We start from the raw sequence: 27,632 nt of genomic DNA, 5'->3' as shown, positions 1-27,632 counted from the left end.
AACCAGATTTATATGCACATGTGAATTTTCACTATTTGTCCATTTCCTTCATGGCTCTTTTCCTCTCTTTATAACCTGAAGTTTTAAGGAAATGTGTAACTTCTACCACTAAATCACATACCTGATGGATTTTCAGAGTAACTGCTATTCATTTAGTATTTTTCCAGAAAATTTTGTATTTCAGAATTTCCTACTGGTTAGTAATGATTGTAGAACAACATGTGATTTTATCATTGGTTGTAAATCACTTTGAGTGGTCTTTTTTTTTATAGCAGGAAGTGATACATAAATTTCATAAACCTAAACCTAACTTAAAGCTATGAACTATGCCGAGCAGGGCACCCAAGATGAACAGGTCATAGTGGAGAGTTTTGACCAAATGTGATCCACCTGGAGGAGGAACCGGCAAGCCACTCCAGTATCCCTGCCAAGAAAACTCCATGGACAAAGACAATAGGCATATAAAAGATATGACGCTGGAAGGTGAGCCCCTCAGGTCGGAAGGCGTCCAACATGCTACTGGGGAAGAGCGGAGGGCAAGTACAAGTAGATCCAGAGCTGATGAAGCGGCTGGGCCAAAGCCGAAAGGACGCTCAGTTGTGGATATGCCTGGAAGCGAAAGGAAAGTCCAATGCTGTAAAGAAAAATATTGCATAGGAACCTGGAATGTAAGAACCATGAACCTGGGTAAGTTGGAGGTGGTCAAAAATGAGATGGCAAGAATAAATATTGACATCCTGGGCATCAGTGAACTAAAATGGACGGGAATGGGTGAATTCAGTTCAGATGACCATCATATCTACTACTGTGGGCAAGAAACCCGTAAAAGAAATGGAGTGGCCCTCATAGTCAACAAAAGAGTGGCGAAAGCTGTACTGGGATGCAATCTCAAAAATGATAGAATGATCTCGATACGAATCCAAGGCAGACCTTTTAACATCACAGCAATCCAAGTTTATGCACCAACTACTTGTGCTGAAGAAACTGAAATTGACCAATTCTATGAAGACTTACAAGACCTTATAGAAGTGACACCAAAGAAGGATGTTCTTCTCATTATAGGGGATTGGAATGCTAAAGTAGGGAGTCAAGAGATAAAAGGAACAACTGGCAAGTTTGGCCTTGGAGATCAAAACGAAGCAGGGCAAAGGCTAATAGAGTTCTGTCAAGAGAACAAGCTGGTCATCACAAACACGCTTTTCCAACAACACAAGAGACGACTCTACACATGGACATCACCAGATGGGCAGCATCGAAATCAGATTGATTATATTCTCTGCAGCCAAAGATGGAGAAGCTCTATACAGTCAGCAAAAACAAGACCTGGAGCTGACTGTGGCTCAGATCATCAGCTTCTTATAGCAAAATTCAAGCTTAAACTGAAGAAAGTAGGAAAAACCACTGGGCCGGTAAGATACAATCTAAGTCAAATCCCTTATGAATACACAGTGGAAGTGAGGAACAGGTTTAAGGATTTAGATTTGGTGGACAGAATGCCTGAAGAACTATGGATGGAGGCTCGTAACATTATACAGGAGGCAGCAATGAAAACCATCCCAACGAAAAGGAAATGCAAGAAAGCAAAGTGGCTGTCCAATGAGGCCTTACAAATAGCGGGGGAGAGAAGGCAAGCAAAATGCGAGGGAGATGGTGAAAGATACAGGAAATTGAATGCAGATTTCCAAAGAATAGCAAGGAGAGACAAGAAGACCTTCTTAAACAAGCAATGCAAAGAAATAGAGGAAAGCAATAGAATGGGAAGAACCAGAGATCTGTTCAAGAAAATTGGAGCTATGAAAGGAACATTTCATACAAAGATTTCCATAATAAAGGACAAAAGTGGAAAGGACCTAACAGAAGCAGAAGACATCAAGAAGAGGTGGCAAGAATACACAGAGGAATTATACCAGAAAGAAATGGATGTCTCGTATACCCCAGGTAGTGTGGTTGCTGACCTTGAGCCAGACATCCTGGAAAGTGAAGTCAAATGGGCCTTAGAAAGCACTGCAAATAACAAGGCCAGTGGAAGTGATGGTATTCCAGCTGAACTATTTAAAATTTTAAAAGATGATGCTGTTAAGGGGCTACACTCAATATGCCAGCAAGTTTGGAAAACTCAGCAGTGGCCAGAAGATTGGAGAAGATCAGTCTACATCCCAATCCCAAAGAAGGGCAGTGCCAAAGAATGCTCCAACTACCGCACAATTGCACTCATTTCACACGCTAGCAAGGTTATGCTTAAAATTCTACAAGGAAGGCTCAAGCAGTATATGGACCGAGAACTCCCAGAAGTGCAAGCTGGATTTAGAAGAGGCAGAGGAACCAGAGACCAAATTGCAAACATGCGCTGGATTATGGAGAAAGCTAGAGAGTTCCAGAAAGATATCTACTTCTGCTTCATTGACTATGCAAAAGCCTTTGACTGTGTCGACCACGACAAACTATGGCAAGTTCTTAAAGAAATGGGAGTGCCAGATCACCTCATCTGTCTCCTGAGAAATCTCTATGTGGGACAAGAAGCTACAGTTAGAACTGGATATGGAACAACTGATTGGTTCAAAATTGGGAAAGGAGTACGACAAGGCTGTATTTTGTCTCCCTGCTTATTTAACTTATATGCAGAATTCATCATGCGAAAGGCTGGGCTGGATGAATCCCTAGCCGGAATTAAGATTGCCGGAAGAAATATCAACAACCTCAGATATGCAGATGACACAACCTTGATGGCAGAAAGTGAGGAGGAATTAAATAACCTTTTAATGAGGGTGAAAGAGGAGAGCGCAAAATATGGTCTGAAGCTCAACATCAAAAAAACGAAGATCATGGCCACTGGTCCCATCACCTCCTGGCAAATAGAAGGGGAAGAAATGGAGGTAGTGAGAGATTTTACTTTCTTGGGCTCAATGATCACTGCAGATGGTGACAGCAGCCACGAAATTAAAAGACGCCTGCTTCTTGGGAGAAGGGCAATGACAGGCCTAGACAGCATCTTGAGAAGTAGAGACATCACCTTGCCAACAAAGGTTCGTATAGTTAAAGCTATGGTTTTCCCAGTAGTGATGTATGGAAGTGAGAGCTGGACCATAAAGAAGGCTGATCGCCGAAGAATTGATGCTTTTGAATTATGGTGCTGGAGGAGACTCTTGAGAGTCCCATGGACTGCAAGAAGATCAAACCTCTCCATACTGAAGGAAATCAACCCTGAGTGCTCACTGGAAGGACAGATTGTGAAGCTGAGGCTCCAGTACTTTGGCCACCTCATGAGAAGAGAAGACTCCCTGGAAAAGACCCTGATGTTGGGAAAGATGGAGGGCACAAGGAGAAGGGGACGGCAGAGGACGAGATGGTTGGATAGTGTTTTCGAGGTTACCAGCATGAGTTTGACCAAACTGCGGGAGGCAGTGGAGGACAGAGGTGCCTGGCGTTCTCTGGTCCATGGGGTCACGAAGAGTCGGACACGACTAAGCGACTAAACAACAACAACAACTTAAAGTAGTATGAATGCAATTGAAATCTAATAAAACTAATCAAGAGGTGGGGGCAGAAAGCAGTAAATGACTGCTACTACTGAGTGGAAACCAAGAGGAAGGAGAGCCTCATGATCTTACTAGTGGTTATCTGTTGTGCATGGCCCAAACAACCCCACGTAGGTGGAATTTTCTTCAATGCACTTGGTCTCACAAGGCCTTTGAAAAGGCTTTGCACTTCTCAGCACTGACACAAGTTGATGATAAGCCGTCTACTGCATTTGGATGCATAAAAAGATAGAGTATAAAAATACTTGATGAATGTCTTCCTCTAATACTGTGTGTGTGTGTGGCAGCAGCGTGTGAAGCCAGTAACTTGTTCTTTCTGAAAAGAAGCTAGCACCATATTTCTAGCCTCAAGGAATTACATGTGTAATGTGTTTTAGACCGAGCTGCCCAAAGTATCAATTGAAAGTCCACCTAAAGGTATGGATATATCAGCGAGACTATGCAACTGCACTGACCATCAGTTTACCTGTAGATGGAATTCTATATGATAGTTTTTTACCTATATAATTCCCTGAAGGACTGGATCCTCCTTTGTGTTACCTACTGAAGTGTATGTGGGTTCCCATGAAGCGAGACACAGTGATAACAGCAAGAAACTTTTTTTTTTAAAGTAATATTTATTAAGAGTTTAAAGATTACAAAAAGAAGAAAAAAAGTTAAACAAAGCAATACAATACAATACAATACAATACAATACATGAAAAACAAAAAAACACTACTTATCTTGACAAAACAGAAACAAAAACAAAAACAATTAAAAACACATCCAATATTTCCATATCTTATCTTTCATTTACTTGTTTCAACGACCCCCTCACACCTCCCTTCTTTGTATTCTAGTTCAGTTAGCTATTTCAGCAAATCCTTTCCATCTTTCTCAATTTTTATCCTATAATTTATCTTAACACAATCTAACCTTACTTTTTTCCCCTTTGACCCATTAACAATCTATTTTTACTTAATTCTTTATAACATTTCTGCTAAAGCCATATAACTTCATTCCAGTATCCTTCTAACATTCATTAATTTTACAATGTTTCTGTAAATAGTCTTTAAATTTTTTCCAATCTTCTTCCACCGACTCTTCTCCCTGGTCTCGGATTCTGCCAGTCATTTCCGCCAGTTCCATGTAGTCCATCAACTTCATCTGCCATTCTTCCCGGGTGGGTAAATCTTGTGTCTTCCAATGCTTTGCGATAAGTATTCTTGCATAAGGAAAGTTCTATTCTTCAACAGCAAGAAACTTTATTGAAGTAACAGAACTGAACAACGGGGGCAAAGCAACTGCTTATATACTCTGAAGGCCTGGGCCACTCCTACTCTCAACGTGATTGGCTGTCTAAATTCCCAAGCTGCGAATCACAACTCAGAGTTTAAGAGCCAATGGCAGTAGCCTAAATCCTGAAATGTTCTGTGATTGGATATCATGTATCAAATGAGAACACAAGGGCTCAGAATCCTTAGTGCAGACTTAAGCTCAGGCAAACACAGACGACTGAATCCATAACACCTACACTGAAGGTACGACTCCTTGTTAACTAGTTGCGCTTCTTATCCATGAGAGGCTACTAATAGTGCTCTCTCAGCTTATCGGTGAAAACCATGTCATTGTAAAAAAAAAAAAAAGATGGAAAAGCAGTTTAATATTTTTGGAGTTACTTGAGATATTACTAACATTACAGTTATATTTATATATTGTAAATATATTGTAACTTAAAGTGTGATGAAAAAGAGTTTTTTTTTGTAAATAGTTTTCATTCTGATCAAACTTAAATTTGATTCAGTGATTGAAATTTATATAATGATTTTTTTTTACACTACTGAACCCTGCTTGTTTTTTTTTTTTTTTTTGAAAATGCAAATTACATTAGGTGCTTCTGACAGCTTTAATTGTGTGTTATTTCTTTCAGGCATATATATATGAGATGCATTCAAGCACTTATTCCTATAAGTTGACTGGACACACAGAGTCTGTCATCAATGTGGCTTTTAACCCTTCATCTCCTCAGGTATTTTTCTTTGTTTCTCATTTATGAATTTTAATTTTTAATTGCTTTCAGTATTAATCAGATACTGATTTCCCCCCACTGCTTTTCCCTATGTCGTCGTATTTTCTGTTATTAATATCATTAAGGGTCAATTATATTTGCCTTATTTATTAATGTTTGTGGAATGACTTTCCCACTGAAGTGCATCTTTCTCCAATTTTATATTCATTTAGCTGTCAGGTAAAAACCACACCTTTTGTCAGGTTTTAAGAGTCTAAGTTATGTCAGTTTCATGGTGCAGCTAATTACATTCTTTATATATTTAATCAGATTTATTTTGAATGCTTTGCACCACCTTGTCCCTATTCCTCACAGTAAGCAACAATGACTACTTGCCAGGAAGCTAACATACCAGCTCCATTCCACCCAGCACGCCACTTCTGGTGCCTTATAACATTTCTGAAAATACAATCATTTCACAATTTAATATAACTGATTATTTGTAAGAAATGTTACTGTATTTCAGATAAAGTTATAGTCGTACCTTAGAAGTCAAACAGAATCTGTTCTGGAAGTCCGTTCGACTTTCAAAACATTTGAAAACCAAATTGTGGCTTCTGATTGGCTGCAGCCAATCAGAAGACACGGAACCCCGTCGGAGGTTTGGGTTCCAAAAGAATGTTCACAAACCGGAACAATCACTTCTGGGTTTGCAGCGTTCGGGAGCCAAAACGTCTGAGTTCCAGGGCGTTTGGGATCCAAGGTATGACTGTACTTTAATTGAATATATCCTGACTGATTGCCAAGTAGGCATTGTAATATGAATGTTTTAAAGGGACTCTTTCATTGTTTATTTTAATTAATTAAATTAATTTATTAAGAATCTTTATATTGTATAAACTTGTGTAATTTTTTTAAGCTTGTAGACTGCTTAGAAGCCTATCAGTTGATAAATAAATAAATAAATAAATAAATAAATAAATAAATAAATGTAATAATATTTGTCATTAGGGAAAGGATTTTTGAATTCTGCTGTCATTTAAGTGGGTCATTTTAGCTAGTGTAACTTTGGAAATCCCCCCCCCCTTTCAGTTACAGTTGCACTTCAGTTACAGACAGAGGATGTTTTATATTGAATTTTGCTGTGGAGGTACCTACCCACTGGCCAATAGGGAAATTTACATCCAATACAAGTTTCCTAGACAGCAGAATTTTTAGGGCTGAAATCATCAGAATTTATTTATAATTGGATATAAGTAGTATTGGATGGGTCTAAAAATACGAGTTACTGAATTTTTACTGGCTACTAGGAAAAGCTTGTTTTCCCTGGTGACAACATCTGGAGAACTCAAGTTTAGAAGAAAGACATATATGAAAACATTGTTCTTCTTTGGTTCTTTGCCACCTGTTCACTTAATCATCAGTAGCATGTAATTTTCCACAAGCAAGCTATGTTTTGTAGTGATAGGGGAAAATCATTTTTCTTTTCATCATTCACCAAATTTTGGCTTTGACTTGGCATTAAATTAGGTTATTCCTCTGTGGCTTGCTGTGTGCTTTCCATCATGTGAAAGATTGCAAGATTCTTTACTAAAAGACAAGCATCCTGATTCTCAAAGTTGTATTGTGATTGCAATAATGCATTAGTTGTGAGGCAGAAAGCTCTTAAAGACAGAGATTTACATGTGGTTTCTTCACAGCTGACCTAAACTGGGTAGATTGGAGATATGGAATCTCTAAGTCACCTTTATGATATAATGGTTTCCAAGAAGTAGAATTTATCAAGTAGAAATGGAGTACCGTTTTGCACGTGGCAAGTAGAGAGATGGAAGTAAAAGGAAGCATTGCTGTTTATAATAGAAAACACAGGGAAGAACAGGGGTGAAAACAGCATTAATTGAAATGTCCTCTTAATATAAGAGAAGTAGCCAAGACACATTTTGGGATATACAGATTCACCCATTTTTTAAAAGATAAAATAGGGGTGTGCATTGCATTTAGACAAATTCCGAATCTTGAGCTGAATTGGATTGATAAGACAGTATTTAGGAGCTGCATGACCTGAAGCAGGATCCCTCTGAATTGCCACAAATAGAATCAGGGACATCTGAAGCAATTCAGGCCAGTTTGGAGATTTCAGTGTTTAAAAAACTGCATGCCGTGTTGAAATGTTTCCTCCCAAGCTTGTCATATAAGAAAAGACATGCGGGGTGAGAGGAAGGAGGGAGAGCTGGGGTGTTTAGCTTTGTAACTGACATATCTAGCTTTTAATCAGGTGGAATGATTTTACCAGGACTCTCGAATAAGAATGCTTTGGGGAATGATTTTTGTTATCTTTAATATTTGTGTACGCTTGACATTTTGTCTCAGAGGCTTTAAGCATGCTAAGACATCAGAAGCAATAACTAAAGTGTAATAAACATTTCTGTTTTGACTAGACAGCATAGAATAATTTAAATCATCTTATTTATTAAAGGAAATATGATCAGAAGACTAGATGATGTAAAAATTGAATACTGCTTCTTTCAGAAATTACTACTTACTTCTTTCAGAAATAACTGCTTACTAATAATGGCATCATTTATGTCACCACAAAATCTTTCCCTTTGTCATTGTGATTTCAACCTTTCTGGATGATACTTATTTAAGCTGCGACTAAACCAAGGGCAATATGACATCAATAGTGTGTGCCATTTGGAGTCTTTCAACCATATTTGTACTGAGTAAATCTTTGTACATGGTGGATTTATTAGTTTCTGCAGTACTAAGTCACATAACACTGCGATTTAGAACATTGAGTTTGTTCCTTTTCACTTTTATTAGCAAACAATTTGTGAACGTTCTCCAAAGCCAATTACTGTCTGTATTTTTCAAATGAAGGAGATTGCAGATAATTAACTTCTGCTTCATTCTTTTTCACTGCTATTTTTCAGATAGTGTGAAGAAGTGTGCATGCACACGAAAGGTCATACCAAGAACTAACTTAGTTGGTCTTTAAGGTGCTACTGGAAGGAATTTTTTTTGTTTTGACTACTGCTCCCATGTTCCCTTGGTATTTGTTCTGTGGCAAAGAGCTACCCAGAGCATCACAAACAGAGAGGGGAGGGGGAACCCCCCTTATCTACCCTCCCACAATCACCACTTGACAGGAAGAAAGAGAAGTAGGGCAGATGTTTGAAGGGCTAACAGGGAAGGCTTTTGTTGCTGGTGAAGGATGATGTGGGGGAGAACTAGACATGAATCTCCAGCTTGGAATTTCATCTGAGCTGGAGAAGAATTCAAGGGTTTTTTTAAAAAAAATCTTCTTGTCTGAAGCAGGCTTCTGTGAATCCCAAAGTTCATACCTGAGCTTGACTTGGAAGAACTTTACTAGCATCTCTAGACGTCATATAATGTAAACTTAATTGAAGATTAACAACTGGGCAAAGTTACAATGTAGAAGATAGGAAAATAGAGGGGTCTTGAAACAAATTCTCATCTCTAGACTATATTATTTATGTGCAGCTTGTGAGGTAGCACACATACAATTTTTGCATGCAATATTCTACCTTGAAAATAAACATCAGGAAGCAGTTTTCCTCGCAAATCTTATAAAAATGAAACCGTTCAACATAAAAGCATTGATGCCAAACCCTGCTGCATCTTTCCAAAAACAATTGGGTTGGCTGTTTATCTCTCAAGCCGGATTGTACTTTTATTGGAGAGAATCAGCTCTCAACAGTGTTGAAATGTTGTGTTTTCTTTTCTGCCAGATGTTCTAACTTTATATGCCAGTTATAACATAATAGCAAATAAGAGGGGGAAAGCTCAATGTAAGCCCATGTATGTGTATTTGGAAATATGTTCCTCTATATGCAATCAAATTTATTCCCAGAAAGGCATACAGATTTTCAGATTTTAAATTGAAGTCTTTTAAAACCAACTATGATGATATTGGTGACAATGGACAAAATTCTACATATTCATAAACATTTTGAGATAAATTTAGGGTACATCATGTTCCTTGTATCCAAGATCAGCTCATGTAGACAGAATTCCACTTTAAGCCACAATTAATAAATACATTCTTTCAGCAGAAATTCATTACAACCTTTTTAGGTTGCATTTCTTCATCTAGCATCTCTGAGTGTTCCCACGGTTGATGTATCTGTTCTTTTAGCCACACAGAGCTAGTAGCAGGTAGGTAGTTGGGTGTGTGGTTTAGATTAGGAAATAGGAAATAGCACAGGAGGAAAAGACTAAACACACCCCACATCTGGTGCTACTTCCCCCAATTAAATTAGCAGACCCAGGAGTGATATGGATCACTGATCTCCCATATCCCATCTAGTGGTCCTTATGGGGACCTCAAATCAGGTATTTCAATATATGCAAAGATTCTGCCAGGAGTTTGAAAGATGACAGAAATTCTTTGAAAGAACCTTACGTTAAAGAGTTTCAGGGAACAAAATAATGACACCTGCTGAATTTTGCCCCTCTTGGTGATTCTTAAAGGGATAGAAGCCTTAGGTTATGTTACATCATATCAACTGTCCTAGTTCCATGTCTACAAATGTTAATTATCTCCCTCCAAAGGGAAAACAACATTTTTTCTGTGACATAACACTGTGAAGTAGATCAGGTAGCGAGATTTCTAAAACTATGAAGTAAGCTTCATAAGCAATGCAGATTTAAGTTTTGTGCACCACCAGAGATGTATTTATGGGAGGGCAAATGGGACAATTGCCCAGGGCAATAAATTTGAGGGGGTGGCATTTGCAACACCAGCAGGGTACCTGGACTCTTATCTTTCATTTAAGAAGAAGAAATAAATAAATGTGTAAGCCTAATTCCACCCCCCTCTATGAAATTAATAGCTTGACTCTGTTTGTAAACACTGTTACAAAATCTTTTGAATAAATACATTTTTGTGGTTATATAAAAATAAAAGAAACTTAATTGAAACTATGATGAATTTGTTAGAATATTTTGTACTATTCCAGGCACCAAAAATCTTTTTGAAAACAATGTCAACAGATCATAAAATGTTCAATAAAAACATGTGTTCTTATAGTCATAAGCATTTCTGCTAAGCATTTTCCCAGGCATCCTTGCAAGATTATGCTCTCACCTTTTGGTACTCATACAAAATGACAGGTAGTCAATGGAATATTCCTTCACTGAAGAGCTGAATCAAATTTTATAGAAAAATCTGTATAAAAAAGCTAGCCAGCTGTCTGGAAGACAGATATAAAGATTACATGGCCATTTGGATAAGGAAAAGGTTAGTGGAAATCGGAAAGTTTCAAACCTGCTGATCTAATGGATGAAAGTCTGAGGCTGTAACTCTATGCACACTTATTTGGGAATAAATCTTATTAAGCTCATTGGGCTTCTGAGTAGACATGTATAGAACTGTAGTATTAATTTGAATTGAGTTTTTAGATTGCATGTCTTTATGAAAAAACTTTTTTTCTTTATGAGATTACTGTCCAGGCTTTTTGCCAGGCTACTTTTATGTCTTAAAATGCAATTTCAGCATCACACCTCCCAGTAGGGACTGGCACAGCACTTACCCAGATTTTAGGACTATTATTCTTTTTATTAGTATCTCCTTCCCGGTCACTTTCTTTTAAAGCAGTTCATTAGTTACTTCCTGTTCCCTCACTGTGGCTGGCGGTCAAATTCGGTGTGGCTGAAATATGAAAGTAGGTATGGTGAGAACTGCAGTTTTCAAGCCTGTGTTTCAAATGACTCACCAGCTATTCGTACTCGTTTAAATCATTTTCTACTACTCATTATGATATTAAATTCAGTAAAATAAACTTAGCTTCATGTTTAAAGAATGTGAGTGGTGGTGTGTTGGTGGCAGTCTCTGGGCTGCACTGTATTCCACTTCCAGGCTGACCAGATGTAAACATGGCTGGGCTAGATGTAGAGCACTGGAGTGGTAGCAGCTCAGGGAACGCAATCCCATGTGCAGTGTGGCAGTATAAGAAATGGCCATCAGTTGTGGGTGAGCAGAGTGGCTTAGCTCATTACAGGGGATGGAGAGACAGATTTGTTGAGAGCTGAGGGGCTTAAGGTGCTACAAAGGAAGGGAGAGATCAGTAAAGAAAGTCAGAAGCAGCAGGTGACCTGCTGAGCAGGGGAAGTACAGTCTGGGCACCAAAAACCCATGTTAAAGAAGATCTGGAGGAGAATTTGAATGAAAGCTGTAACTTCTGACTCCCTGGGGAACCAAGGACCCACCAGAAGGATCCTGAAGAAAGTGTTTGTTCATTATAATACCACTGGCCTTGATTAGATATTATTTGGATGTGGGCTGAGTTTGAAATTTTAGATGTCACCTATCTTAGTGGCTATTGACCCAGGAATATACTTGTGGGAAGTATATGACAGTTATATTTTCCTTTTGCAAAATCAGTATATTGATTTTGTACCTGTTCCTGCCTGTACAAAAAACCCCGACTTCTTTGCAATTTTGCATTTTTTGTTTGAGACAACATACTGAATTTTTGTTGTGAATGTTCATTGTGCTACAGTGTGGCCCAGTGAACACTGTTATGATACTTGAAGTAGAGATGTAGTGTGAAAAAAGCCTTTAAAAATTGCAACCAATCTTGGGCCAATCCTCAAAAAGTGTTGTAGATATAGCCTTGTGTGCCATTCCTTCTACCTTCCCTTCAAACAAAAGAAAGAAAGAGAAAGGGAGAAAGAGAAAGAAAAGCATAAACTTGCAGAATTGAGGTTTATCTAGCATTTGAGTGATCCTCAAGTCCTGGACATATAAGACAAGTTGCTGGCTTTGATATGACATTCTGTGCTGAAAACCTTCATTTTCTGTTGGGATCATTTTCACTGCTGCATAATTCCATGAAAATGGCAACCTACAGACTCATTTTTCATATTCATATATAATTCCCCAGAGTTTCATGATATGGCAACCATTGTTCAAAATGGCATTTTACAGGCAGAATCCGAGACCTGGGAGAAGAGGCTGTGGAGGAGGACTGGAAGAAATTTAAGGACTATTTACAAAAATACTGTAAATTGTATGAGTGTTAAGAAAGATGTAAGATTATTAATAATATGGCACCATTAAGATAGTTAAAAGGAGTATGAAGATAAATGAAAATATAAGAAAAGACAAATTTTGGATAAATATTATGCTAAAATTAAGCTTTTAAGGTTTGGGTAAAACTATCTAAAATTAGGGACACAATATTGGAAATTATAATATAAGAATTGAAACAAGATGATAAATTGCTGGGTAAAGTTCGAAAACTTAGAACGCAGGAACAAGAGATGTGAGGAAGTCCAAAGAAGTGAAGAAAATGTGGATATTGAAAAAAGTATATGTTATTTTGTTTGCTTTTTTTGTTGTATTGAGAAAACCTTTAATAAAAAATTAAAAAACAAAAACAAAATGGCATTTTACACATGAATAAAATAACACGAAACACCAGACATACATGTGTTTCAAAAGCTATTTAGCCCCCCCCCCCCATGTTTAGTTTAAGACCTCTTCGAGAAAATAGACAATAGATTAATGATCTTTTATTGAGTTGACAGTTTTGCTTTTTCCTTTGGCACATAGAGAATTTTTTTTAATGTTAGGAACAAAATCAGATATGCTTAAGACAACAAAACCTACTTTGGTTCAGCATGTTACGTAGGTCACAGAAACACATGCTCCCTGCCCCTTCAACAAACGAAAATAAAAATCTGAACATTTTAACTTTTTCTTTTTTGAATTTGTTATCATTAAAAAAAACTGTTGAGATGTTGGCTAACTTTTTTTTACATGTAACAGTTCTTTTGACAAACATAGCACCAAAATGTGCAACTTATTTTTTTTACAAACAAACAAACCTTAGTGAAGTGTCATTTGCTTCACATCAAACCTTTTGTAAAGTCATAAAACGTGTTTAGCTCATCCCCCCAGGCCACAAAAAACAACTTGTAGTAAGAGAACTAATTAGAAGAGAAAATGCTTCTGAAAAGAAGAGTGATATTGGAGCTTCTAGCAGAAAGATGGGGGCTGTGGAAACTACTGACACTGTACAGTGTTTCTGCAGAAGGGATAATGTATCTTGCCAGCTGTCAGGAAAAAGAAAGAAACCAAAACTATGAAAAACAGAAAAACGGGGGAAGGGAGAAAGTACATAAACAACTCCCGGTATACAGGTTAAAAGAAGAACATGACATATATAGTAATGAGCATCCCAAAACCCCTTCGGGATTTGAAAAGTTTGTGAACTACATCCAGAGGTGGTTGAGTTAATCTCTAGTAAGGATGATCAAGTTTTCTACTGTGTTTATTGTGAGAACTTAAGTCTTCTTTTGGCAGCACGCAAATTTGAAGACAGAACAAAGAAAATTAAAGAACCGATTGAATTGATTGTGTGTGATAAAAACTCAACAGACTATAGGATGCAGAGATTCCAAAGTTGGAACTTGGATAAACTACGCAATATTGAATAGAAGATTCTGGTAAATCAGTGGAATGAAGATAAATTGGAGCTGCAGTCTGTTACCTGGAGTGAAATAGAACAAATGCTGTTTAGTCAAACGAGAAAAATATTGAAGCATGCATACAATATATATAGACAAGCAAAAGAGCTTCAGAGCCAAAAGGAAAAAATTGTGGCAAAGTGAACTGATTCTGCAAACTGACTTTGCAGAGAATTATTACATAAAGTATCAGAATGAAGCAATGCAGGCTCATTGGACTGCAGAACAAGGAACTTCTGTAATAATTTACACTGCTGTGATTTATTATAGGCAAGTCACTGATGAAGAAGTGCAGGTACAGATGTATGCTGTCCTTGATGCAACTGAGCATTTCTCTTTCACTGAAATTCTTCCAATGCGAAACATGGCATTGAAATTAGACCCATTATTCTATGGACTGATACCACTTTAAGAACAGGTATTCCACAGTGACTTCATCATTTACAAATCCTGGAACTTAAGTAAATCTTCCCATGGCAGAGGACCACATGATGGAGTTACCAAAAGAACTGTATGGGACAGAGTTTTGAGAGGACAGGCAGTGATGCACAATGGATTTGATCCTCCCCCTTAAACTTGGAAAAACTTCAAGCATGTTTGCTCATCATTGAGGAAAACAGAGGAACATAAAAAGACCTCAGTGAGGTGTTTGAAATGTAAATCCCATGAAAGGCATACAATCAGCAAAATGTGTTGTCAACATGGAGTGATTTAGAGTATGCCATTATCAAAACACAGTAGATCAGGCATAGGCAAACTCAGCCCTCCAAATGTTTTGGGACTACAACTCCCATCATCCCTGACCACTGGTCCTGTTAGCTAGGGATGGTAGGGGTTATAGTCCCAAAACATCTGGAGGGCCGAGTTTGCCTATGCCTGCAGTAGATTATGCCCCAATGGGAAATGTAAGTATCCTGAAAGAAAGCACAGAATCAGAAACAGCCGCTAAAGTACTGGCTTCAGTTGGCAACTTTGTTATTGTTGCATTTGAGACAAGGAAATTGAAGGGAAAATGATAAATGTTGTGTTGAAAAGAAAACAAATCGTTAGGGTGTTGCCACAGGCAAGTATGAATTCAAGTAGATATTACAACTTCCTACAAAGACCTGGTGCTGACTTGCAATTTATGAATGTCTAGTTATGTCTAGTTATGTGTCGTATGCACAGATTCTTGCCTTGGAGTCATTTTATTTGTATTTATCTGTCAGTGAACAATTATGTTGGTCACATTGTGTTGCTAAAGGGTCATTCACTCATGCCAGTGTACTGCAGCAATTCAGGCAATTTGCAGCACAATTGTATGCAATTACTTCTACTTTGAAGTAAATCCTACTGTGTTAAATGGGACATACTTCGGAGTAAGTGTATATGGGATTGCAGCCTTTCTTGGTTTTTCTCCTATTTAATTGTGAACTTTCAGAAACTCTTAGATCGAGGCTCGTTTTATATATGAATATTTGGCCTAACGTTTGTGAATAATGACTCAACATCAAAACTTTTTGTTTATACTGCAGAATATGATACTCTCTTCAGTGAAGAAAACTGCTGGTCTGGCAGACGTGCTTGGCTTTTCTTCACTGTCTTACCAGGACTTACATAAACTTCAATAGGCTTGTTTAGCATGCATCCTTTTGTAATTAAAGTGCAATGGATTATAATTGGTAGACTTATACATATATCATACGTCTAGAATTAGAATGTTAGCTTTATTCTTTTAGTCTAGTTCAGGGTTTCCCAAACTTGAGACTTACACTGTTTTTGGACTACAACCCCCATCATCCCTAGCTAGCAGAACCAGTGGTCAGGGATGATGGGAATTGCTGTCCAAAAACGGCTGGAGACCCAAGTTTGGAAAGCCCTGTTCCAGTTTATAATTCCCAGCTACTTAGTTAATCAGACTTTCTAGCTGTACTTCTGTTGTGTATTTTGGTTTCATTTTATGCTGCCTTCTTTTCTAATAAGTCCACCTCATTTAAAATTAATGTCTGACTGAAACCTTGATACTAAATCCAGTATTAGTCACTTGCTGTTGAGTAATTTAGTGACTCTGATGCTCAGGGAGCAGAGAGCTGTGTTTTTTCTCTCTTGCTCCTTTAGAATCAGAGGGTGTCCAGTAAAGGTCTGGGAGCCTCCTGACCCAAGATGGTTGGGCAGAAAGAGTGCTGGCAGTGTCCTTTGCAGGGCTGGTGACAGACCCTGAATATCTGGACCCTGGGTTTTGGATACCAGTCCTTGACAGTCACAGCCAAGAGTGCCCTTTGCACCTATATCTAGGCACCAGCTGTGTAGTTTCCTAAAAGATAAGCTTCTTGGGGTTGCAAAACCTTTATGTTATGACATTTTCTCCAAATTACCTGTTGGCTAAGATGGTTCATTAGTAGGACCAAAGGAGTTTCAGTTGCCAAATTAATCCTGAAACCCTACGGGAAATGGTCTCCTCATTAACAGAACTGGGGCCACACACAGAGATGTTGACTGTTCTAATAGGTTCATTCTGTGTCTCCCAGCAAGTTTGTCACTTAGGGAAGAGAAGGATCAAGGATTTCATTGGCTGGCTGAAAAGTTTTAAGTCTTCTTCACCACCTGAAGCTGTACTAATTGAGACTTTTTCACACAACTGCAGTTGATAGATGCTAAGACTCGTATATACAGTTCCAAGGCATCTATTATACAAAAGGCAGTTTGGAATAATTATAGCTCAGCACTGCTAAACATAGTTTGTTTTTTCTTCCTGGAACAGTACCCTTTCCTCATAAATTCAATATTTTTGTGGGCTGTATATGATGATAGTTTGGCTGCTGACTCTGCCATGATTTGCAAAATATTTTCCTTTAAGGAAGGTGGATGGCTCAGTAATAACATGATTTTTTATGATGTGGGCACAATGAGGCAGACAGAAACATCTAAGAATATATGTCCAGCAGCAGTAACATCTATGTGAACTCACACATTAGAAATATAAACTGCAGAAACATATGTAGCATAGTTATTTGTTCATTCACTTAATCTCTAAGCCATTTTTTCCAGTAAGAACCCCAGGTGAGTGTAGCAGATCCAGTGAAACAAAAATAAATTATTTTAAGACAACTTAGTGACTCCATCCAGAAGAGTGGAACCACCATGCCCTAGAGAAATTATACCACCTACCATTAGCTTCTCATCCTGTCCAGATTAATCTTCTTGGGTACAACAGCATTCTCCTGATCTGTGATTCCTAGCAACTGGCATTCAGAGCCTGCCTCCTGTCTCTGACAATGGAGCGCAGCCCTCCTGGCCAGTAGCCACCTATAGTCCTCTTCTCCTCCGTGAATTTCTCTAATCCTCTTTTAAAGCTATCTAGGTTGGTTTGGGATGGGAAAAGCAGTTACTAACATGCTTCTCTTTCCACCTCCACTAGTTCGGTTGTTTTCAGAGGCAAAAACACTTTCCTTGAATTTCTCTCTCTCCCTCCCCCCCCCCATCCCTTCACACCTCAGCATTAGGTAATCCTAAAAGCATACCAACGCAAGTAGATAAATAGTTACCACTGAGACAGAAAGGCAAATGGTGTTTCCTTGTGCTCTGGCTTCCATCAGGTTGTCCCGTTGAGCCAGAAGCAGTTTAGTCCTGCTAGCCACATGACCCAGAAAGCTGTCTGTGGACAAACACCGGCTCCCTCGGCCTGAAAGCGAAGTTGAGCGCCACACTCCATAGTCAAATTTGACTGGACTTAACCATCCAGGAGTCCTTTACCTTACTTTACCATACTAGGTCATCACCACAGAAATATTTTTTATGGGAAGGCAAATTTCAGGATAGATCAATCCTACTGTAAGGGAAGGGGAGAGTCTAAGGCAGAGGAATCACCATATCCAAACTCGGCCAGGTTTACATGGGCCAAAGCAAAATCATGGGTGGGGGCAGATCTTACCTGGCTATTTACAGTAATCTCTCTTTTGATTTCCAAATTTTCCTGCCATTGAGTCCTATGGGAGGGAAATTCACTACTCCATATCCATGACTGGTAGATAGATTTTTGCTGTTTTGCGGGTGTGCCAATGGCACAAGGGAGCTTTGGATTTTGAAGATCTAAAGTCTCCCTCAATCCCCTGGCATGCCTCTTTTTCCTCCCTTATACATCTGACATTAGAAGAGGGATGGCTGTAGATGTTTCTGTGGTCACATCAAGGAGGCCTCCAGTGGTGGACCTCCCCCTCTATGAACAGAGGGAAAGATCCACTGTGTCCTATGGCTCCTTGAATGCCCGTTAATCAACTATGTATTAAGGATATCCACCTATTTTTATATAAGTGACAAAGTTTAGCCATATAAAACCATATATATTTGTCCCCATCTGCTGCTGGGTGTAAGTTATTTGAGACCTTAAAATCTGAAAACATACAGCAAGCTATATTAAGGAGATTATGCATTTTTTTAGTTGTTTGCTTAGCATGGGGCTGAATCATTTTGATTACTTTGGAAGCATAGCAAGATTCCGTTTTTGTTGCTTGACTGCTAGAGATGACACTGCTTTCATTGACAGTGTTCATTTATTTTTGTAAGGCAGCAAAAATGCTAGTGCTGCTTATAACAGGCTCTGTGTCTTCCTTGGCTAATATATGAAGTCATTCTTAGTGGTTTACAGGAGCACATTTTGCTTGACAATTTAGGGGTGCTGTTCTAACATTATCCATCCTCAAGCTGTCAAGTGCTCTGTAATATTTTAGTCATATGTGAATCTTAGCTTGTTGTCAAATGGCTCAAAGGATTTTAGTTGATTAATAATTCTTACTTTGAAATGAGTAATCACTCAAAATATATTTGCGTTTTACTCAAATTACAATATTTGTTGTATTTTTCATGCTGAAAGAAATATAGTTTACCATATACTAACAATGGCTATCACTCATTCTTAGATGGAAATGCCATCTTTAATATTTTTCTTCGATATTATCATAACAAAAATAGATGAGCTGGCTTTTCTGAGAAGCAAGCAGTTATAATTTCAGTCTTTATGCTGGCCCAGCACATTTATTTCCAACAGTGTGCACACATAGAGTACATCCATTTGGTGCCTATTTCTCCATCCTTTCAAGATTCTATCCCCATTTTACAGATAGGCAGATAAGGGCATAAAATAGCAAGTTCATTTGAAAATCCAGGTCAGATCAAGCTTCAGGAGCAAGAGGCCCGGTATTTTGGTCTAACCACCATTTCACCCTGCTTTTCAGCAGAATTATCCTTTCCTAGAATGACAACATTTTCTCGAGCTTATGTAAGTCTTGAGCAAAAGCATAGAAACTTATTTTCTTCACATTAGTGCAGATTATTGTGGTTTGCTGTACCAATCTTACTCTATCTCAATATGCACTTTTCAATCTATATTTTCACCAAGTGGCAGTTTCAAAATCCAAATGTCTGTCATCATACATTGAAGAAAGTTTCTGCTTTAATAGATGCTGCTAAAAGGCAACCGCTAAGTATCACTAGGATTTGCAAAAAGTGTCCAGAGAAGTAGCCTGATGTCTGATCATAAAAATGTTTCTATTCAGCAAGAATACCTCTGTCTGATGGAACTGTCTCAAAGTTTTGCTAAGGTCTGATCCTGATTTGCCACATTCTTTCTAAATGAAAACTGCCTCAGAATGTGATTTGTGTAGTAGCCCTAAGCAATATAACCATACTTCTGGAATTACATATAATCACAAAAGTCCTTACTGTTTAAGCAATTAAGTCATAACAATTTTAGAATGACACAAAAGTTGGATCTCAAGGAGTTCACCATTTATCTAGGTTTCATCTGGTATCCAGGCAAAGGCTATCAAGGGACAGTATTTGTGAAAGTTTGAAATTATATATCATCTCTGTAGCCTCCCCTTCTTAGAAATATTTTTCCTCAGTTTTTCCCATTACTTGGGAGATAATATCAGGTTGAGAATGATGTCATATTAACAGCGTGAGACAGAAGTGCTCTCTTACCAAAAGAGGAGAAGACATATTAGAGTTCTTTTAAGCTCATCTTTTTTTAAAAAACACACCTTAATTTGAGTCCACACTCTTTCAGCCATGTGAATTTTGAATACATATTATAGACTCACAAATGGCTATTACAAATGTGAGTGGCAAACCATTATACATTTTCATTGTTTCCATTACATATTTTTAAACTCTTTGCACCACAAGTCAGAACGGGAGAATCACAATTATTGCGTAGTACAGAGGAAGGCAAATTTCTGTGGTGAGAAAAAATTAGAGTGGGCAAAATACCTGAAGTAATTTACATACCTCAAGATGTCTGTTAGGCTACACTTATATGAATGCATATACCACACAAGAAGCTTACTGATCGTAACAGAAGATAGCATAGCAAGCAAATTATGATGACTGCATTAACCACAATGTCCTCTGGAGCCTAATTTATACTAGCTGGGAGATGGCAATTGGTTATGGCGATGAGAACAATATTGTGATAGGAAATGGCTTAGGCTGCAATCAGTCCACTTATCAGGAACCAAGCCCATCAAATTCATTAGGACTTACTTAAGGGTAGGCATGGTTAGACTTGCAGTGTTAGGTGCTAATGTAAGTTATCTTAAGAAAGTTCATGGAGAGTTTCCTGCCCCCTGCTTGCAGTCATCTGTGCCCCCCTGCAAATCTCTCTAGAGAATTGGAGGCCCTCCTGAACAGTGAGGGATGTCCAGTTAGCCTCTTACCACAGGAGTCTCCATCCCACATTTCCCCTCCCAAACCTTTTTATGTTGGAAGCTTTTTATGGGAGGCACAGATGTCTGCAGGGGTAAAAAGCAGGTGAGAAACATTAACTTTCTTAAGTAAATTTATCTTGAGACTCGAGTCACTGCTTATTCTGAATGGGGAGCTGTATTAAACTACTGTAGCAAAAGTTGCCAAGAAGTCCCAAGGCACCTTTAAAACCTAACAGATTTATTATAGCTGGGGACACCTTTGTCAGATACATACTCTCAATTTGCAGATATGCTTGTGCATGTATATGTCAGGGTAAAGTGAGCTGAATAACAAATGAGCATAACAACCAGCCATTGGGTGCATTCGCCATGCATCATGGCGAACGTATACATAATCTGTCTGCAAAGAGGGAATTATGCACATTTCCCAGCCAATGCTTTCCAACAGGCCTGGGGGAGTTGTACACTCCCCAGGCAATATGTATAATCTCCACTGATTCTGGAGAATACCAGGGTGGCATTCAGTGTCGCAGTGGTTTTCACTCTGGGGCTCTTTAAATGATAGTCGGGGTGTTGCAGGCAATACTGGCCTCTGTCCCTCTTTCCTTCCCTCCCTGCTCTGATGCCCTCTTGTGTCTCTGCCTCCTTAGCTGTTTGTTGCAGTAGCCCCAGCTACAAGCCCCCAGGCAAATGGTGCCTCTGGGGCTGGCCAGGGGGTGTTGGTTGCCAAGAGCTAAGGCGGCTTCAGAGTAAGCAAGTAAGCAGGCATGGGAATCCAGCCAGCCAGTCCGCCAACCCTTGCTGTTGGGAATGGTCAGACCTCCCAGGCCTCTGTGGGGCAGTGTGAGGAGGCATCTCTCTTTGGAGCAGGGAGGGGGCAGCTCAGAGACCAGGGGTGCCCAGAGGACTCCCAAGGAGAGGGGAGAGGAGAGGAGGGAACACTCCACAAGCGAGGGTGTTCGAAAAAGGGTGAGAGCCTGTCAACTCTGCAGGCAAAGAGTGATATAGCTGGGCTCCTGAGCCCCACAGGGAGCTGTGGACTTTAAAAGGTTGAAAACCTCTGCACTAAGGTGATCATTCTGTCAGCACAAGCATTTCTGCTTGCCAGATATAGCAGTCCCCCCCATGCTGTTTTGTGGGTTCTCTCACCCCCCCAAGTCAATTTGGGGATGCAAGGGGAGAGAAAGGAAAGCCCTGTTGTGTTGATGGAACTTGTTGTGTTTCTCCTTCTAGCACAACTATTTACTTGAATCTGGCCCACAATATCTTGACTGCATTTTATGCATTCTCCAGGCAATATTCATAATCTCCAAGAGACATCAGGTAGCATACATATCTGAACAGAGTTTTCTACATTCTCTAGGCATAATGCAGAATCTTTGGATCAGGTTTCCTGTAGAGTGTCTGAGAGCTGATTTTTTTTAAAAAAAAAAGTTAAAAGGAGATACTTTTTCCTTTCAAGAAAATCAACCATCTCTCATGCACTATACAGTGGTACCTTGGGTTACATACACTTCACGTTACATACGCTTCAGGTTACAGACTCCGCTAATCCAGAAATAGTACCTCGGGTTAAGAACTTTGCTTCAGGATGAGAGCAGAAATCGTGTGATGGAGGCCCAGCAGCAGCAGGAGGTCCCATTAGCTAAAGTGGTGCTTTAGGTTAAAAACGGTTTCAGGTTAAGAACAGACCTCTGGAACGAATTAAGTTCTTAACCCGAGGTACCACTGTACAGGCAACACCTTCCGGGGTCTCTGACTTCCTAGAATACTGCACAATTTGCAGCAAGAACACTCGCACACCCTCAGCTACCTTATAACTTTAAACACAAACAATTTCCATAGCCCAAATAACCTTTTACTACCACCATATTTTATTGGATTTGCCTTAAATGCAACTGAATATAATCTGCAATGCATGAAAGTGATTCTTTAAACAAAAAAAAATAAATGAACCAAAGGAAATAATATATAGCATAAAGAAAGCAGGAACCTTGAGAAACATCAAAAGGAAATGAAGCATTAACCAAAACTCTTAACAGAGCAATTACTCACAGAACACCATTCCATAATGGAGCTGAAATGGTTATTAGATAGTTGTGGGGATGATGCAGCCAGCTATCAGATATTTTCAGTCGTCTCCTTCACAAGCAATGTTCCACATATCACCTACCATTGCTAATCCTCCACTCCCCACTGTAAATAATAATAATAATAATAATAATAATAATAATAATAATAATAATTTATACCCTGCCCTCCCTGACCAGGCCCGAGCTCAGGGTGGCTAACATCAAAGTATGATACATTAAAAACATAAATCAAACAATCAATTAAAATACATCTTAAAATCAAATTTGGAGCAGAATAAAATCAGATGGCAACCATCTTGCTCCTCCCTCTGCTTGTTTATGCCTTGTTCCCTCTTTCCTCTACCATCTCCAGTAGAGCAAGCTGCTGTTCAGCCCTCAGCCCTTCAAGGAATGCAGAGAACAGTATTGTTTACATCTGGATCTGTGCAGGTGCACATTGAAACGAAGCATCCCTGCTCCAAAACAAATATGAGCGTCGTTAATATTCCCATTCAGTGGATAGAAAGTTGAGTGTAACCTCCCTTCCCACAGATCCACTGTAACATCTTAAGATGGAGCAGGGCCTAAGTAGTTCTGCAGGAGGAAGTCACTTCCACCCAAACAGCAATTCTGCAGTGTGCTGCTGCTTCGTGTGATGTAAACAGCAGTAGTAAAATGCAGTTGTCAAAGAAGTTGACATGAAGCTAGCATGAGAATTTCTGGACTGGTGAGTTGGAAGTAGTGTTATCAACACTAGCAGGGGTGAGCATTGTGATGCAAGAAGCAATAATACAGATATATATTAAAAGTCCATTCATCTCTCAGGCTACTTGTTTGGGCAGAGAGTAGCTGAACAAAACAATAGTATTCTTCAATAGTTGTAGGGTAGAAAGGAGAGATAAAGGAAAGTGAGTTAAATAAAAACCTTGATGCACCACTCTGCCACTCCCTTTTTGCAACTCTGTTTGTATGCATTTCCTTTATGTTTGGATTTTCAGCAGAGGGCACTATACCATAATGAATATCATGGAGCTATAATGGCCGTTACTATAACTGATGGGTGAGATACAAGCCTTCATAAGTTTTTTTTAAAAAACAACAACACCCACCCACCCAGAAATATGAGAAACAATGCACTTTTTCCTGAAGTAAATTTCAAAACTTTGTCATTATGTGCCCTGTGCAAAGATGGAGTTTAAAATGAAAGTATTATAAGTGATACTGCACATTCTGTAATTTAAGATGCATCATTCAGACCATGAGACTTTGTAAAAGGTTCACCACTGTCTAACAGCCGCAAATAGGACTCATGCTTTCTTTGTCGGGTCTCAGATGCTGCAATAGAAGCAGGCGTTTTCAGTTGTGGTCCACAAGCCCCATGCCGTTAATATGCACCCGGTGACTTTTTGCTGCAGCTATTTTATTGTTTTATGAAAAGTGTTAATAAGAAAAACTCATTGCAAAATACGCACCCATTGACTGTGAACAGATAAAATCAGAAACAACTGAAAACTCAACATCTGTGCAACAACTGATGTGATGGTTGGAGCAGCTTCAGCAGCTCCTGAGCCTGTGCTGATTTGAAAAAGAACAGGATGCCACTGGCACAGGATTCCAACTTCTGGCCAGGCTTATGTTCAGCTGTGAGACAGAATAAGTTGCATTTCCGGGCTAGGAGCTTGCACAACTGCTCTGCTCAACAGCATTAGCCTTTACAAATATTTTTTTTTATATAATTTTTTTTATTGGTTTTCCAACACAAATTAAAAACAAAACAATACACAATACATAGACAAACAAACATATAAACACGTATAATTTCAAAACCTCTTTTTCATAAACCTTACTTCCCAGACTTCCCCTGGCCTCCCCTTTTCTGCATCCCTGTTTTAAAATTTCTTCAGCAACCCCTCACTTCAATTAACTAATTACTCATTTTCTTTTTTGCCTTCTTCTCTTACTTAATCAATTACAGCTGTAATTCTATATTTTCCTTTCCCTTGACATTTTAGCACTCATTAATTTTACAACAGTTCTTGAGATATACTTTAAATTTCTTCCAATCTTCTTCCACCGTCTCTTTTCCTTGGTTACGGATTCTGCCAGTCATCTTAGCCTTTACAAATATTGTGTAATACAGTGCCATGTGGAATGCCAGATAACCCCGGGGCTTGCCCAAGCTTGGCTGCTTAAAATGACCTGCAGGTGTGTTGGGGGCGGGGAGGGCTACATCAGCACAAGCAGATTGCATCACAACTGTTTATTTACCCATCACTCCATGGGGTCAATACTCCCATTGCTCCTTGTGTTCTGCTTTTCATTAGCCTCATGGGACAATGAAAAATACTTATTTTTTCCCCCACTTGATGTTGCTATTGCCGTTAATTCTAGAAAACAGTCACATACATGTAGAAGTAAATGTTATCCTTTTCCTTCTTTTTTTTTACCAGAATATTTGAACTGAAATGTGAATTAATTCAAAATGTACTCAAACTCATTTTCTCAACCCTTTGTATAACAGCTGCCAGTGTATGGAGTGAAAAATACCAAAGAATTAGAATTGGCTTTTTAGTAACTTTCATGATCCATGCAAGTGCAAGCCAATTAATTGTTCCAAAGACATATTTGGAATTTGCGTGGACAGGCGGAGTCCCCAGATCCCGAGCGGTCCCCCCCGTCATGTGGAATAACGACTCAAGACAACGTGCTATGGGATTAAATTGGCCACAACTTTATTAAATTTCAAATGTGGGTAGACCTTGGCTTAGGCATTGGGCGTTCTCCCTCCCCAGTCCCCAGCCGGGGACCTAGGGAGCTTCAGGGTTATCCAGTGTGTGTGTGTGGGGGGGGGATGGGCCGGCTCTGGAGAACATATGTTCAAGCAGAGATAGCCGCCCCTGTTACGCCACCGCCGCAGGGGAGAGCAATGACGACCTTTCGGCGTACGGCCAAAGCCTCCCTTCAAAAACCCCTTTAACGGGGAACCTTGGTATCGCCGCCGCAAAGAGGAAGATGGACTAAAGGATTCCGCCCAAGGCCTGATACCGCCAAAGTTGTGACGTTTTGCTACGGGAAAGGCGAAACCTGCCAATGCAGGGAAATTCCTTTCCGGCCCTTTAACAGCGACCTTAACGTAGCAGCGCCCGCATACCTGTGAAGATAAGTTAACCTGCAAAACCTATGAAGAAAAGTTAACCTGTAAAAGAAGACATTAACTGAGGGTGGTTAGGGTGGGAGCAGCTCTGGAGCCAAGTGAGGATTCCCAGGTAAGATCCTCCCTCTATTGTGTAGGCAGGTAATTCCTCCCCTACCTGGCCTGGTCTCCTTGGCAACGCTTCCCCCAGGTGGGATTGGACAACTGACTGAGGTAGGCGGAGACCTCCAGGTATCCCACCTGAGGGAAGGCAAAGCCAAGCCTATGCTGATGGGGCCGCTCCAGATCTAGGGCTGTGCGCGTCTACGCAAAGGGCGCCCCCCGTTTTAAGCGGGGAGTGGTCATTGCTTCATTGTACTGTTTTTCTTATTCTTTTATAATTGCTAAAAATAAAAAACTTTTTTCAGGCTTTTAAAATGGATTTTCTGTTATTTCCATTTTGAAGGTTCTCAGCTTATAAGTACTTATATGGCAAACAGCAGCAGCATCAACAACCCCCAACCAATCTCCACATACAGCATAACATTTGGTTCATTTATATGTCAGAAACCACCTAAATACCATGGGGAGATGGAGTGGAGGGCTGCAGGGGAAGCAGAAATAGGAGAAAATAACCTCTTGTTCTCTTACAGTATTGTTCACTTTGTTGGATCAAAAGCTGTTCTGCAAGCAGAAGGGCATTACAGGATTTCTAATTCATCACAGTTCTTTATCTTGGTAGTAATAATTGGCATTTACACCACAGGAACCAACTAAAATGAATTCTAAATAAAAGTAGACTTTCCAAGCAAACATGGACATAATACATGAAAAGTAAATTCCAGACGCCTTTTAAATTTTTATAATGAGATTTAATAAGGTAGCTAGGCCTTTGGTCAACCATTATTCAACGCAAAGCATTCTATGCCAATCATGTGTTTTCTGTTTTGAATTACAGCTCACCACAGCCACCCTGGATGGCAAACTGCAATTGTTCCTACCGGATTGTCAGCCTTGACTTCCTTGGCTCTGCTACTTTAAGAATAAGGCTCCCCGACAGAAAGGAGATATTTGGTTACTGGGCAAGTTACAGCATTTTTCTGTTTCAAATATAGGCTTCCAGATTATGTCTGCCCTGGGATTTGCTCCAAGGTCTACTCTGCTGGAAAAACATTTTGTATAAGGGTACAGAGTCCTTTCTGCCACTTTCCTTGCAGAGCATTATTACATTCAGGTTACCTTGGACTGCAGCTTTGGAAGTGCTACAGAATAGGTAGATGTATAATATTATGTTGGGTTGTTTCCCATTATTAATAGCTCTAGCCATCCTAGTGCTATTTGTCTGGAAATATCAAGTAAGATTTAAGAAAGCTGGTGTCCAGCAGCATATATACACTTTTTGCTGTAGTTTGTTGGGATTTCAATAGTTATCTCCACAACCAGACATTTAGCAAATAAACCTTTGTACCATTATTGGCTAAACCCTTGTGCCCAATAATAAAGTGATATTCTAGTCATTTGTGTCCTTGCCTGTTGATTCAACGTGAGGGGAAATATGAGGTTCTGAGCATTACTGAGACATACAAGCAAAGGTTTACTATAGTTCAGACACCAGTGGATATGATACCAAACATCTTTCAAGACTAAATGTTATGTGGTCCTTTTCTCCTTGTCATGTATAAAGACTCTGGAAGACAAATCACACTGGATTTCTGGCTCCTTAA

At 39.3% G+C, this 27,632-nt stretch overlaps 1 protein-coding gene across 8 annotated transcripts in view; it reads left to right on the top strand.

Moving 5' to 3' along the window:
• WDR27 (WD repeat domain 27) overlaps window positions 1-27,425 on the top strand; it is a 69,005-nt gene extending 41,580 nt beyond the window's left edge. For all 8 annotated transcript variants that reach the window (XR_014562507.1, XR_014562508.1, XM_083732308.1 and 5 more), the window contains 2 exons: window positions 5,447-5,545; window positions 26,867-27,425. Coding sequence is in view for 6 of the 8 variants with exons in the window: in XM_083732308.1 (XP_083588434.1) it covers window positions 5,447-5,545; window positions 26,867-26,926 (159 nt within the window). In the remaining 2 variants the exon portion in view is untranslated. The remainder of the gene's footprint in view (window positions 1-5,446; window positions 5,546-26,866) is intronic.
• The last annotated feature ends 207 nt before the right edge of the window (window positions 27,426-27,632 follow it).

Source organism: Podarcis gaigeae (assembly GCF_964106915.1).
Source record: "Podarcis gaigeae genome assembly, chromosome: 3".
Classification (NCBI taxonomy): Eukaryota; Metazoa; Chordata; class Lepidosauria; order Squamata; family Lacertidae; genus Podarcis; species Podarcis gaigeae.
Note: the sequence above shows the minus strand (reverse complement) of the source record. Positions and strands in the feature narration are given on the sequence as shown.